Genomic DNA, 14,906 nt, shown 5'->3' with positions numbered 1-14,906 from the left:
CTCAGGTCAGCAGCCAGCTTGTTCCCAACCAGAACCATAAGCAAACTGGGATTTAATTCTGGGAATAATGGTGATTTGGTGATGCATAGTACCTGAACAGGAAAAGAACCCAAGGTTACCTTCGTAACAATTCTTTTATACGTTCACCTTCTTGCAGTTTTGTTTCATGAAAAATATAGAAGCGACTCACTGGCAGGGTAACATTTCCCTGCCTGATCTGCATGTGACTGACGAGCCCGTGTCTGGCACGTAACATGATCACTCTTTCACAATGAAGTTAACTAGATCTTCTTAAGCAAGCCCATGATGCACTCGCTGCAGTGGCACTGCATGACTTTTGAACTCTGACCTGTAATCTTTTAATCCGCTGTGCAATATCGTTACACGACAATTAGCTTTCATGGGTGATAACATAAAATCAATCTTATCTTATGCCTAACAAACTGATTGTGTTTTATATGACTAATTTTGAAGATTAATGAGCCAGCAATGAACTAACAGCTAAACAGAAAAACAAAATTTGTATTTGAGGTCATGAGCAGAACATTGTCATGTTTGTGGCTAACTTCCCCACCTCAGAGGGGAACTTGAGGTCAGGCTTAAAATAAGTACCTCTCTAGAGTTCACTGAAAGAACAAGACTCTCGCCATGTCTGTGCAGACTCAAGCAGTAAACACACATCTTTATACACATAAACTGGATCAGGGTGTTTGGATTGTTCAGCAGTAAAACTCTCAGAATGCAGTACCACACTGTGAAGGCAACTATGACCAAAGTTAACGCAACATTTTAGCTTACATGTTGTGTGCACCATGCTGTCTGCGGCTAAGTTATTGGCTGTTCAAAGATATAAATGAGCAAGTCAAAAAGGTCATTCCTTTATCAACAATTTGTTTGTTTTTTTAAATCAACTCACACTTCCTGTACTCTAGATTATTCCAAAAACAGAGACTCTTTAAGAAAATCCCAGAGGAAACAAGCTCTTCAAATCTCAGAGATTAGTGGGAAAGAAAATATAACTGCTGAATTCAAAAAGAACAATTTGCTCTCTTCTACATGACAGCTGATGTGAGAGCTTCCAGCTGTGTCTGCTGCCGTAAGCCAAAAAGGAGAGATTACGAGGCCTGAGAACCAGGAGGGGAATTCATATTACAGACATGAAGACATCTCTCTCAGGCGCTGTTGAATGAAGTAATGTCACACAGCGCAGCCTCTCTGGCAGCCATGTATTTGCCACTTAAGACACTGCTGACCACAAATATGCTATACCCAGGTTGAGTGGACATGTAACCCACACAGTAATTCCCACCTCATCCATTAGACATCCAGAGAAGCAGGATATATTTCTTAAAGGAAACATATGTCATAAGGTCACCTTCCATTAACAATTTGTTTTGCTCATTGCTACTTAAAGTTTGCCTTGCATGACGCAGAAAGATGCATATGCAGAGTTCAACATGTCTGTTAACCCTCAACCCTCACGCGAACAAGGTGCCCCATTGTCCAAACATTGTCCAAACAACCCCGAAAGCAATGAGTTTGTCCACAGTCTGCCAGTCTGCTCTAGTTGTTCATTGTCAAATCGTGTTTTTCACCATATCTCTCAATCTCGAGCTAGGTTTGCTAGCCATTGTTCTCTGAAAACATTGTAATGTGGTAATTAGAAGTGAAAATGATAATAAAATCAAGCATGTTCATATTTTCACTTTGCATTCTTTTCTTGCCAAAACAATGGGCCAGTTTCATAAAGTCTTGCTTTTTTAAACTGTTTATCCATGTTGGGGTCAGGGCCTATCACAAATACAAGCGTTGGCGATTCACCCTGGACAAGCCAACAGTGTAACACAGAGCTAACACAGAGAAACCATGCAAGAAAACATTTACTCATCACTGAGGAGTTTAAACTCCTCAGTGAAACTAACCTGTCTTTGGACTGTAGTAGGAATCAAGGGTAATCCATGCAGGCACAAGGAGAACATGCAAAGGTCACACAGAGAGGCCTCAGCCAGTTGATGGATTCATGCTGTGAGGTGACAGTACATTACAAACCATGTTTTAGTAGCTAAAGAGCACATAATTCTATCAGAAATTAGCAGAGACCAAAACAGAGTAATGCATTTTATCATATCATAGTATCATATTGTCCCAATAGAGCTCTTTCGTTTTCAGTCCTAGTTACCGATTCAGGAGACAGACACCATTTCTACTTTTAAGATTAGGCTTAAAACGTTAATTTTTAACAAGGCTGGATCGCCATGACCCTGAATCCTCCCTCTGCTTTCTTCTCTATTCCCACACCCACAACCAGTCATGGCAGATGGCCGCCCCTTCTCGATCCTGTTAAAAAGCAGTTTTTCCTTCTCACTTTCGCCAAGTGCTCGCTCATAGGGCGCTGTTGCTAACTGTTGTATGGCCTTTACCTTACAATATAAAGCTTAGGGTGACAGTAGCTTTGATGCTATATAAATGAACCTGAAATGTAATTAAAATTACATATTTCAAAAATAGATGTATACGCTGGTTGCAGTAAAGGACAGTAGCATAACTTGAAAACTTTCTATGTCTGTAGTGACAGCCTGTTTGTGCTGCCACCAGGTGGACAAGAAATCATACATTAAATATTGAGTATTCACAGACTGTTCAGCAGAAGTGCCTGACCTGATATTTGCATTTTTGACAAGGTTTTTTGACTTGGTTGTTGCAAGAAAACAGACATACCAGACCCAAATCTATTCCATGAAATGTATTGAGAACAGTTTAAACGGGATCTCAAGTTTAGGATAAACCCTGCAGTGGCTTCTGAACTCATACAAAAGCAGAATTGTGATTTTTAACAGCTGATAAAATAGATAAATAAGTGCTAGCTTCTTCTTGGCTTCACTTGCAATAATATTATTGTATCATAGAGGGGTCTTTGAAGCGCATTCCTTTCGGTGCGGCGCAGACACAGGGGAAAAGGAAAATGAGAGGTTTAGCAAGCAACAGGAAAACCGCTATGAGAACACATTCCAGGCCGAGCAGACCCTGTGCGGTGGGACAATAAGGGGTGGGACAGAACTGTATACTATTTAAAAATCTGCAATCTTGGCTTCAAATCAGGAACGCAGACAAGAACCAAAGTGTTCTTACTTAGTGAGTAAGTAGAGGACTCGGTGGGGAGCAGTCAGAAAGCGGAAGGAGTGTGGTTCCAAAAAGACGGCGGTGGTTTGTGCCCTCGGTTTATCAGCGCAGATGTGGCCGAGATGAGATAGTTACAGCTTGTCCCCCTGTCAGGACTCAACCAGCTGCCTTTTCATTTTCACTTCTGCCACGCTGCCACCCCTTTTCCTTTTTTTCTTTTAAGAAGTGTGTGTATTCACGGTTTTCAACTTTAATTCGAGGGGGCCGTGAAGGGGTGAAGGGAAAAAAGGACGTACTTTTCTCAGAAACGTCGTTTAGTCGTCATCGAAGCGGCGAAGGATGAGAGTTGTGAGCCGGAGGGGAAACATCTGCATTAGGGCCGTGTAGACGACAAGAAAACGGAGGGGAAATGAAGCTGTTGGCGTTTTAAAGCTTTCTTCTACCTATCGTTGACAAAACTTGGACCAATGAGAAGCGCTTGGAGCCGTCTTTGATATGGGAGACGTGAGGCGTTTACATCTGTCAAGTTAAAAAACACAAAAACAACACGAGCAGAAAACAGGTAATGGTTGTGGGTATGTTGTGTTTTTATTCTGTTCACTGATTTGTTATTATGAAGCTTGTAGCACTGTAACAAAAGTTACCTTTTGACAGCGGCTTACATCACTCCACGTGTTTCCAGATGTGAACAGGTGTCAAATGCCCTGACCTATAAGCCAAAATTAACAGCTTTTGCAGATTTTAACTGTGCTATTTGTTTCTTATTACTCTCCGTGTTTTTGTTATCATAGTTAATCTGTTTAATAGTGGCACAGGACAGCCACAGTGAACTACTACGCCCAATTTAAATAGCCCACAGCAAAAATTGTGGTCTAGTACACTTGATTTTAGAGGTTGGCTTATTTTTCCTGCCCTGCGTGTGTTACGTGTCAAATGTGGCTTGTTGTGGTATTTTATTATCTGTGTCAGTCCTAAAACTCCGGTAGTGGTCACTAGTTGTTTCATACCTTAAACATAAGGATTTAACATATCCTATGTTTTATATCATCACCTTATAAATATGAATATGTATAGAGAGACATCCATCTCATTCGTAGGCCCATTTGAAGTAGTTAAAAACAGCATTCACTGACCACCTATGTCATTGAATTGTATCACAGTATTGCAATTTTATTTTAATGTAACATTGATAGAAAACATTGGTCCACTTCCTAAACTTAAAAAGAAAGAGTGCTTTACTAATAGTATCTTTGCACACTTAGAAAATACAGATTTTCTTTCATAACCCTTTGACTGCCTGCTCAACCATTTGGTTGAGCATACTTTGAGAGACTATATATAATTATATCATTATTGACCGAAAGGAACAAATATTTTTCATTGTATTTTTCTTGGTGAGGCAGTCAAAGGGATAAACAGGGTTTATTCGTTTACGCATGGCTATTTTTACCCAAATAAGGATGTGGGTACTTCCTGAACCGCTGGCATATGCCTTGTGACCTTTTTTTCTAACAAATCTTTTAAGGTGAAAAGTTCATTCATTTTGAGGTGTGCAGAATGTGACATTTGCTTACAAAGATTTACACACAGGAAGTGTCTTTTGGCTGCAGCTCATCGTAAAAGAGACATTGGTTCTTTCCAAGTGGGTGCTGTTGCTGATCTCTTCAGGATGCATCACTCATACCAAGATCTTCATGCATTTTTTTTTTTCTTCTTCTTCTTCTTGAGAAGCAAAGGCCACTCTCTGTGCACCGTATGTGTGAGGTACTATAGTATTTTATTTGTCTTTTCCATTCACGGACCAACTTTTATTGTAGGTATACATATTATAGGAGCATTGAGTAAGCTATAAATCCTTCCAAGCTTGTCTTGAAAAGAAGGCACAGTGCTGTCACGGTTACTGGCAGTTGATGACAATCACTGGATTACACGCAAAGGTTAAACGTTAAAATGACTGAATGTGATGTTTAAGCTGAGAATAAAAGCTTTTACAGTAACTCTGCTTAAAGTTACTTTCCTGAGTCATAGTTAAATGTTTTGGGGGGTTTTGTTGGTGTTTTGTTTTGTTTTTTCGGTGAAACGAGGCCCCGCAGAAAGGAAGTTTGAGACTCCTTTGCTGTTCCTCCCAGTCCAGCTCTTAACTACACAGTCATCGAGATGGAATGAGAGATCTGCCTCTCTGTAGATGACAGGAAGAGATGTCAGTGGATCTTTTCCCCTGTGTAGTTTTAGGACAGAATGGAGACAAACAGGAGAGAGCTTAGAGAGGAAGTTTGCTGGAGCATAAAGTTAGGCTGCCTACGATTGAGGTCATGATTACTGCACTCTCATATTAGGATCCAGTGGATGGTAAAATTATATCCAGAGAAATGAGAAACAGTTGTCCACTGAGAATAAGAACATTGTGTAGGAGTAGTTGTGTTTATCCTATTCTTCTCCTGGACCCACAGATTTAACACAGTTTACATTCAGTCTGAGTGATTCAGGAAATGCGCTTTGCTGTTTGGTAGAATATAGCTTGTGGTTTTAGTGCGCCAGAGCTGTGTGCAGCAGGTTCACGTGCACTGAGCTTGAACCGTAGATGCAAAGAATGTATAAAGATCATTTTAGTGTGGTATTTTTAACCGATAGGAAACAGAAATATCATAACTTAGCATAAGTTTCATGTTTGATTTGACACTTTGATAAGTATAGGAAACTTTAAAGAAGATCTTCCCTAGAATTGAAGGAAAGATGCACTTAAATGCGAGCCAAGCATATACAAATAGTCATCTTTATTTTTTACCCATCTGGTTTCTAATCAGTGACATTTGACACAATTTGATGAAATCACCAAAGTGACTACATCCTGTGAAATATGTGGCTTGATGTGCCAAATGTAAAAGGGGATATCCGTGGTTTTTAGCAGACATGTGAAAGTTCTTCTGCCACATGTGCAAAGATCAACGGTTAAGTGCTATGAGACATGTGCAGTCGGATAGGTATTTTTACAAGGATACTAAATATTAAACGAAGAAGGCTTTTCTGTAACCCCTTTTTTTAAAGTATAACTTCTGTGTAATTTACACAGTGTGCCAGCATTTGCAAGTGTGTGCAACCCAGGTTTTTCTGCAGCTACAATTTGCAGATGCAGTGAAAGCTTAAAGTTGCAAAAAGGAGAGCTGTGTGCCTGTTATTAAACACCAAAGACTTGAAGTGAGCCTAGGGAGCAGAACTAATGCTGAGTGAGGTGGCTGCTGCAAAATCACCCTTGCTTTGTCATTGAGACTTCAATCTGATAGCTTTTCTTTTATAGTTGTCACAGCAGAGTGTGCCGCAGTTTGAAAATTGATTTTTGCTGGTTCCTGGTAAAGCTACAGTTTATCATGTTACATAAACACCTCACGTGCAAGCAGTCAGTAGTAAATCCCTAATTAATTAAAGGAAGGGAAATAGAAACAGCTTTTAGCCTGATTATTAGAATTATTCGTGCAAACAATAGTGAATGAGTGACTGCTGTTATCTGCTGCATCTCAGTTGGGTTAGAAACCTTTTAAATCTTCTGTTTATTTAAAAATTACACTCACCAGCCATACTAACAAGTTACTGATTGTTAGTATCGGATTGGACTCCCTTTTGCATTCTGAACTGTTTTAAGCCTTGTGTAGCAACGATTCAACAAGGTGCTGAAAGCACTGCTCACAGATTCTGGCCCATATTGACATAATAGCATCACTCAGTTGCTGGGGAATTGTTTGTTGCACGTCCAAGATGGAAATCACAACATCCCAGAGGTACTCCCCTTCATTGAGATCTGGTAACTGTGAGATGATCTGAGCTTTGTGACATGGCACGCTATCCTGTTGTCCAATTTTTACCTGGTGTGGTCCTCTGCTGCTGTTGCCCATCTGCTTCAAACCAGTGTGTTGTCCATTCAGAGATGCTCTTTTGCATAACTGATTGTAGCGAGTGGTTATTTGAGTTACAGTTGCGTCTTGTCGGCTTCAAACAGTCTGTCTATTCTTGTCTGACCTCTGGCATCAAGAAGACATTTTTGCCCAGATACGGGGTCCATATTTTCTCTTTTCTTGGACCACTCTCTGTAAACACTAGAGATGCATCTGAAATGCTTAGATCAGCCAGTCAGGCACCAACAACTGTGTCACGCTCGAACCACTTAAATCACCTTTCTTCCCCATCCATTCTGATGTTTGACTAGAACTTCAGCAGTGCACTGAGTTGCTGCCATGTGACTGGCTAATTAGAAAGTTCAAACCTAAGCATCCATGATGGTATGCTGTCTATTAATATACATACCTGAACATCTGTAACCTTAATATACAACATACCAATTTTGGATAAATATATACTATGACAAACTGAAGCATGGCACTGTAGTAAAAGAGTCCAGGTAATGAAGTGGCCTGACTGCACTTCGATTCTGTCACCCACTGAAAATGTTTAGCACATTATGAAAGGAGACCTCAAACTGCTGATTTGCTGAAAACATAGCCATCGGTTTCCTCGGTAACAAAACACTTACATCATGTTGTTAAAAGAGGAGGTGATATGGCATAGAGCTAAACATGCCACTGCTCCAACATTTCCCAATGTGTTTCTAGAGTTCTAAATTAAAATTCACATATTTTGCAACTTTTAATAGTTTAATCTAACAGGTTTAAGTTCATCCTTGCTATCAACTTTAGAGGTCCGAGGAGCAAGAGAGGCTGACTTTTATGTGATGCCTTCTTATTGCGTGACTCTCAGCAGTGCAGCTCTAAACAATGAGCAGACCCGAGTCTCGCCGGCCAGCCGGGTGGGGCCACTCAATAGCAGGAAGCATAGCCATCAACATTTACTCTGCGACAGGGGTAGTCTTGGAGTCGGCGGGCTTGGAGCCTGGGTAGCACAGGGCAACGCATAATCTGAGCACACATACACAAACACTCTGAACAGCCTGCTTCCCCTAAGACCCCTTTTCCCACCCAATGCAATTACAACACAGGCAGACAGGCTGGGCCCTCTGACTGTTTTTTTTACCTCATTGCTTCCTCCTCAGAGTCTGAGCTTTAGCCCCTGTTCAGCCGCTGTTCAGTAACTGTATGCAAATTTTAAGCGGAATTCAAAATATAAATTACCCAACTGACTTTTTTTTTTTACCTAAACCTTTGGATTTTGAGACAGTTCCTAATAATTAAACATCACTAATTGTTTTTTTCATTATGTAATTACATTACCTGATAATATTTTTGGTAATATTTTGGTTTCCCTGCTTTTTCAGAGATGGGAAGCTCTGCTGTGCTCACAGGGTTGATAGCTGGAGTTATTTTGTGGACGTCTGCCATCCATGGAGGTGAGTTGGCGGTCGGATGTAGAAAATAATTTTCACTACTGCAAGGATATTCCCTTTGTTTCATTCAATTAAAGGTGCATTACAGAGTATTTTTGGTCCTGACACTAAATCAGATTAGACTAATGTGAAGGGTCTGATTGCACTGCAGAACCCACTGAGAATGCGCCTCATAGGTATTGTTTTGCTTCTGCAGCCTGCACATAGACTGGATGGTTCAGTCTGCTGGTTGTCATAAACATAAGTAGTTGTTTCCAGAAAGCAAGTCGAGACAAGAAGGCTGTGTAATACCTGTCAGACGTGAAATGGCAGAATAAACGAGTGCCTGGTGAAGATAGTCAAATGCAAACTGCAGGGCTGGCGGAGCTATATCACAGTCTGTATTCCTCTTAGCTTCCAAAAATGTTTACAGCACCGTAAACTATTTATGGTTTCTGCAGAGTTCTGCTTCTTTTGGGTTTTTTATAACACAATTATAGCAAACGGTGTTGCAGGTTTTGTGGCTTTTCGTGCACACACGCTATACTTTAACATTTAAAGTTATATGTTACAGTATCCATCCACTGAGTTCTTTTTAGTATCATAGTTCAAAAATATGATGATTTAAAATATAAAAAGTATCTGTTTATTTATTTAATATACTTAATTATATTTGAGGAAGTAGAGTTTAGAATTTTTACATTTTCTTTCAAAACAAAGATGGAATACTTGAATTTCGTGTGTTTTTGGCTTTGTTTTACTGGACGTAATTTGTGTTATTACATGACCCCTGTCTTCCAACTTGTTTCAGTGCTGATTTCATGTATTTTCCAGACACCACAGATGATGGGAATCTGCTGTGTTCTTGCAAAAATGACAAAGGCACATGTAAAAATGAAACGTGCATGGGAGATTATTGTTTTTATACCTGGATGGAAGACGGATATGAGGAGTTGGGCTGTTTCAGTGAGAACACCAAAGTGCAGTGCTACTCCTCCTTCCCTGGCTACTTTACGCAGTGCTGCAGAAAGGACAAGTGCAACGCCGTCATTACAGTGCCTCCAAGCATAAGTCAGTACCTAAAGCCCTTCCTTTTCAATACTGGAACATCACATCATCCAAGAAAGCAAGAGCTAGTGTGCCCCTGTAAACCATGCTTTTGTCTTATTTCAGTTGGGCCTCTGGCTCATCTCCACAGTTCAGTTAACATCTAGCACTGTTTTGTACTATATATTACTTTAGCTTCCCTTTAGATAGCAGCTAGTTCCCCCTTGTGGTCAGTAAGAGCATAGCGATATCAATGTCATGCCACTTGAATTTTATCTCATGAGTATTAAGAAATCTTTTCAGTTTCTTTGTATCTATATGTGTGTATGTTCCTGACTTCTTCTGTGTTTCCACAGAAGGTGGTGTCGAGGAGTCGACACCAACACCCCCAGAACCTGGTCGCCTAGAGCTGTGGATCCCCCTGTTCCTGCTGTTCTTATTTGTTACTGCCTGTGTCTTTGGCCTGATACTACTCCTGCGCTTCCGACGTGCAGCCCGCAGACTACAAGATGTTGAAGGCCATGATGTCAAAATACTCAAAGTCCCCAGGGGAGATGACCCCACATATGGCGTAAGAGACGGCTGACGGCTGACAGAATACAGGAAAAACTTTCCTATCTTTTAGTTGTTACATGTGGATTTTAAATGCTTGACTATCTTCTTTTCTCTCACCAGAATATCTATGATGAGTTTTGTACATCAGGGAGTGGGACAGGGCTTCCGTATCTTGTCCAGAGAACTATGGCCAGGCAAATCTCACTTGTTGAGTGTGTCGGTCAGTCTCATTTCTCTTCCTTTTTTTGAACACACAAGTAAAATTATATTCTGGAAATGTGGTCGGGCATGAAAATTGTATGGGATATAGAGATATTCATGACAGCTTGATGTCTTTACGTTTGAGTGTGTGTTGAGAAGTTTTTCTTTCTTTTAATTTTCTTTATATTTGCACATTCAAAATAAACTTTGTTCTATTTTATTCTATTCTATTTATTTGCAATGAATTATGTCACTGTGTTCGTAGGCAAAGGCAGGTACGGAGAGGTTTGGAGGGGAACGTGGATGGGGGAAAGTGTCGCCGTCAAGATTTTCTCCTCTAGAGATGAGCACTCCTGGTTTAGAGAGACAGAAATCTACAATACTGTACAGCTGCGACACGACAACATACTCGGTATGACACCAGTCCTTCACTTCCAAAGAAAAGAAATTGCACCTTAAAGAAAAAACATTCAAACAGCAACATTTTCTCTGTTTGCTTTTGCTTTTTAGGTTTCATAGCCTCCGACATGACATCCAAGAATTCCAGTACCCAGCTGTGGCTCATCACCCACTATCATGAGCTCGGGTCTCTCTACGATTTCTTGCAGTACAGCAGCTTGGACCCAGAGAGCTGCTTGAGGATGTGTCTGTCTGTGGCTTGTGGCCTGGTCCACCTGCACACTGAGATTGTTAGCTCCCAGGAAAAACCAGCTATTGCCCACCGAGACCTGAAAAGCCGAAATATTCTGGTAAAGCGCAACGGACAGTGCTGCATCGCTGATCTCGGTAAGGTTTGCAAGGATATTCCCAACATCTGCTAACAGTTTAAAGCAATGTGGTTAGAGAAAGAGCTCTTTAAAGATTAATTTGGTAGTGTGTATTGTACTAAAAATTAAAAGCTTTTGCTGTGTTTGTTCGTTCCTCAGGTTTAGCAGTGATACACTCTCAGTCCCATGACTACCTCGATGTGGGCAACAACCCTCGCGTGGGGACCAAGCGCTACATGGCCCCTGAGGTGCTGGATGAAACTATCCGTGTGGATGTTTTTGAGTCCTATAAGCAAACTGACATCTGGGCTCTCGGGCTGGTCTTCTGGGAAATTTCCCGCAGGACTGTTGTCAATGGTAGGTTAACAGTGATCTACTTTTAATGTTAAGCCTTTCCATCCATTAGCAGAAAATCTGGTCTTAGATTAAACAACAGGAAGCAAATGTCGGTATATATCCACAAATTTGTTATGAAGCTAATCCATCACACAACCGAGCATGTTAAAAACAAGTTCTTTGTCACACGTCTGTCTGCTTTTGTAGAGTATATAGAACCAGCAGCCAGTCCCATGTCTCTCAGCAGGCCAGTGTTTTTCTAGTCTGTGTCTGCCTCTGCTATCCTCTCTCATGATTAGCACTACAGTAATTATAAACAGTCTTATCTGGTGTCAGCACTCACTTGTACATAGTCCAGATGCCCGTGCATGCAATTTTTATATGCAAGCACACAGCCATGCACCAATGACTGTGTGTGTGTGTGTGTGTGTGTGTGTGTGTGTGTGTGTGTGTGTGTGTGTGCATGACTTCCAGATTTCCATCCCAATGTAGTCACCAGGGAGTTCATATCTCTCCCCGTTCTCTTGTTTAGCGAGACATGCTTTACAAAACTCCCACCGCAGCCTATCTGAGTCTCCGAGTGTGCTCTTTCAGGCTTTATATGAAAAGACATTTGTGTTCCACAGATGTATGAAGAGATAACCCTCACAACAAGTGGTTTCACTCACTGGGCTTTTAATTTGATAATTCTGACATCTTATTTTGCTTGACCACCCCACTAAATGTCTAGAGAGGAACAAGTGATCCACTGTTTAACTCTGGGTTTTTTTAGGCATTGTGGAAGATTACCGTCCACCCTTCTTTGACCTGGTGCCCTCGGATCCCAGCTTTGAGGAGATGAAAAAGGTGGTGTGTGTGGACCAGCAGAGGCCCAGTCTGCACAACAGGCTCCATTCTCACCCAGTAGGCTATGTGGCATAAACAGACACACACAAGTAGACATAAAAATGAACGCAAAAGTACAATTACATTTTGGAAATGTGGTGTTTTATATTTTTTCTGTCTTTTTAAGATATTGTCAGCCATCGTGAAGATCATGAAGGAGTGCTGGTACCAGAACCCAACAGCCCGCCTCACAGCCTTGCGAATAAGGAAGACTCTCTCCAAACTGGATCACGACGACTTCAGCATTGAAAAACTGAAGCAGGATTTCTAGACTGAAACGAGGAAACCGGATTGAAAACGCCAGAAGGGATTTTGCACCACATTCCAACAAATGAAGTGCATATCATTACCATATTTTTGATCTAATCACTCACTCGGTATCTGTATCATATTAAAACCATATGACCTTGTGTAGAAGCATCTAGAGCCTCTTGTACAGAATGTTATATTTTTTGCATATGCAAACATTCATCCACCATGATTCTTAATACCTCTATAAATGAGGGGGCTACATTTATATTTATTTCCTTCAGTTAGCTAAGGTTTAGGCCAGGTATTTTTAATTATCACAAAACAGTTAACATAGTTTTGTACTCATTGTCTAACTCTCTCATTGTTGTGACAGAATGGAAAATCATCCTCTTAGGTGTAATGTGGATTTTCCCAAAAATGACCAATGCGCCTTAAAACCACAGATAAAAGACAGGAAATATGTAAGTACATTACCTGTCCTGTAAGTATGTTTAACTTAACTAAACTAAGCATTTATTATCTGCACATAAAAGCAGTGAGATATTTAGTTGTAAATACATTTTTATGTAACAGAATTGAATTTGATGTCTTCTTTTGCAACCATATTGTAAATATGTTTCAGGAGAGATATTGTTTTCTACTATTCAGCAATGAGACTACGTTAATGTTGCTTTTAAAAAAACAAGAAAAACCTTTTTCCATACATTTTTGTAAGCCTAAAATGTACCATCACAACCACTATGATCAGTAAAAGAATTCACATACATGTAATAATGGATATCCTAAATAAAGAATTATATTTTGGAAATATTTCTCCTTTACGTGTTTTTAAGCACCTTTTACTGCAATTCTCACATTGACCAGAAGAGGTCATCAGATAACAGACAAACAAGAATCCATATTCCTTACATGGGAGATTTGTGTAGTGGTTTGTTTGATTGTTTTATTTTATCTGCAGTGTACTATCTTAAAATTAAGATGAAAAAAATGCTTCATCAGATAAGTAGAGAGCCTCTCTACAATTTGTAGGAGCTACATTTAATCATTTAAAAGGCCCTCATGTGACCTTCATTGTATTGTTTGAATACATTTTCTCTAGGTCAAATAATTTAGTTGAGTAATAATTGCCTCAATATTCTCTCTGCTTTGGATTTCCTTTATGCAAATATTCAATGTGAGGACTTCTGTTTCAAACTAATTTATAGATCCTGTTACAAAAGGGGGAACATACATATATAAAAAAGTGCCTCCTTTTTCCAAATCAAAACAATTATGTTAGTTCAATCTTAAGATGAACTAACAGGTTTTAGTGTTACCCTCCAAAACAGTGACTCATCAAACTGTGTCAAATTTTTCTCATTTGTTCTAAAAAAAAAATACACTGAGAAAATATGTTGAAAGTTAAGCACTGAAGCAGAATGTCAAAGAGGGTAAGAAATGTCCAATGGGAATTAAAACTGTGCAACAGTTTTAAAACGTTGCCCGGTCACTGGTGAAAATAAGAGTTTCAGCTTCACCCCCTTTGTGTAATATCAGCATTCCAATGTTTTCTTTCTGTGTCTGTCATGCTTGCTCTTCCTTTATCTGTTTATGTCTGTGTGAATGTCTGTGTGTGTGCGTGCGTCCGTGTGTTGTCTGTCTTCCTAGTTGTTGAACAAATGCCAGTGAGATAATACTCCCTCGAAGTCCCAGTCTGTCTGGTCAGTCAGATGAAGAGCTGGTTATTTTTAACACTGCAGGGGGTTGCTGAAGTATCAGAGAGGCCAAGCTGCGTGTCAGTGAGTGCAGAAGCCCATCTCACATCTCCCTGTGTTTTCCTCCTCTGTGTATTCCTTTTCACAGTGGGATCATTCCCACTGGCTCTGTAGAGACAGGAGAGATTTGTTCAGCAGACAATGCCCGCCGAAGAAATGTGCAGATAAATTGGACAGGGCCGATAATGGACAGATATAAAGCCACAGAGGAGGCTGTGCAGACACAATTAGGCTCAGGGATAGATCGGTGAGAGCGCTAGTAAGAGGACAGGTGATAAAAGCAGGCACAGATAAAGTCCCAAATGCACCTGGTTGCAGCCTAGCTCACCTCTTCCTGAGCTACATTCTCAGCTGGAGGGAGATGAATGTATTAGTATAGACAGGTTTGGTCCCTGAGGAGAGACAAAAATCCTGAATAGAGCTGGACCAAAACACCTTGTGCTATCTTTGGATGCACGATTATTTTACACTTTTGGACTAGAAATTGCAAGCGGATGTAACTCTCTCTCAAAATCTGATACAGTGGCTTAGATGTGATTTGAGATCAAGTAAAATAAATAAATAAATAAAGCAATAAAATGGTCTCTTATGCAGATTTAAACCAGATTTACCTCTTGCGCTTTGATCAGGGAACAGCAAACAAGTATACATTTGTCAGATGTTGTTCCCCATGGCTGTAAT

The 14,906-nt window shown here is 40.3% G+C and overlaps 2 protein-coding genes across 3 annotated transcripts in view; one reads left to right on the top strand and one right to left on the bottom strand.

The window, feature by feature from the left end:
• arhgef25a (Rho guanine nucleotide exchange factor (GEF) 25a) overlaps nucleotides 1–3,228 on the bottom strand; it is a 60,087-nt gene extending 56,859 nt beyond the window's left edge. The window contains exons 1-2 of the mRNA XM_005478075.4: nucleotides 3,130–3,228; nucleotides 1,923–2,023 (exon numbers count right to left, since the gene is read on the bottom strand). Of these exons, the coding sequence (XP_005478132.1) occupies nucleotides 1,923–1,979 (57 nt within the window). The 5' untranslated portion in view covers nucleotides 1,980–2,023; nucleotides 3,130–3,228. The remainder of the gene's footprint in view (nucleotides 1–1,922; nucleotides 2,024–3,129) is intronic.
• On the top strand, nucleotides 3,216–13,279 carry acvrl1 (activin A receptor like type 1). Of its 2 annotated transcripts, none has more exons than XM_005478080.4 (10): nucleotides 3,216–3,682; nucleotides 8,381–8,452; nucleotides 9,263–9,501; nucleotides 9,843–10,046; nucleotides 10,151–10,250; nucleotides 10,497–10,643; nucleotides 10,742–11,017; nucleotides 11,158–11,355; nucleotides 12,107–12,237; nucleotides 12,347–13,279. In XM_005478080.4, the coding sequence occupies exons 2-10, from the start codon at nucleotides 8,383–8,385 to the stop codon at nucleotides 12,488–12,490; spliced, it is 1,509 nt and encodes a 502-aa protein (XP_005478137.1). In that variant the 5' UTR covers nucleotides 3,216–3,682; nucleotides 8,381–8,382; the 3' UTR covers nucleotides 12,491–13,279. The 2 variants fall into 2 exon arrangements, with proteins under 2 accessions (XP_005478137.1, XP_019205493.1); XM_019349948.2 differs by having other exon boundaries at nucleotides 3,216–3,695.
• The last annotated feature ends 1,627 nt before the right edge of the window (nucleotides 13,280–14,906 follow it).

This window comes from Oreochromis niloticus, linkage group LG20, assembly GCF_001858045.2.
Source record: "Oreochromis niloticus isolate F11D_XX linkage group LG20, O_niloticus_UMD_NMBU, whole genome shotgun sequence".
Lineage (NCBI taxonomy): Eukaryota > Metazoa > Chordata > Actinopteri > Cichliformes > Cichlidae > Oreochromis > Oreochromis niloticus.
Note: the sequence above shows the minus strand (reverse complement) of the source record. Positions and strands in the feature narration are given on the sequence as shown.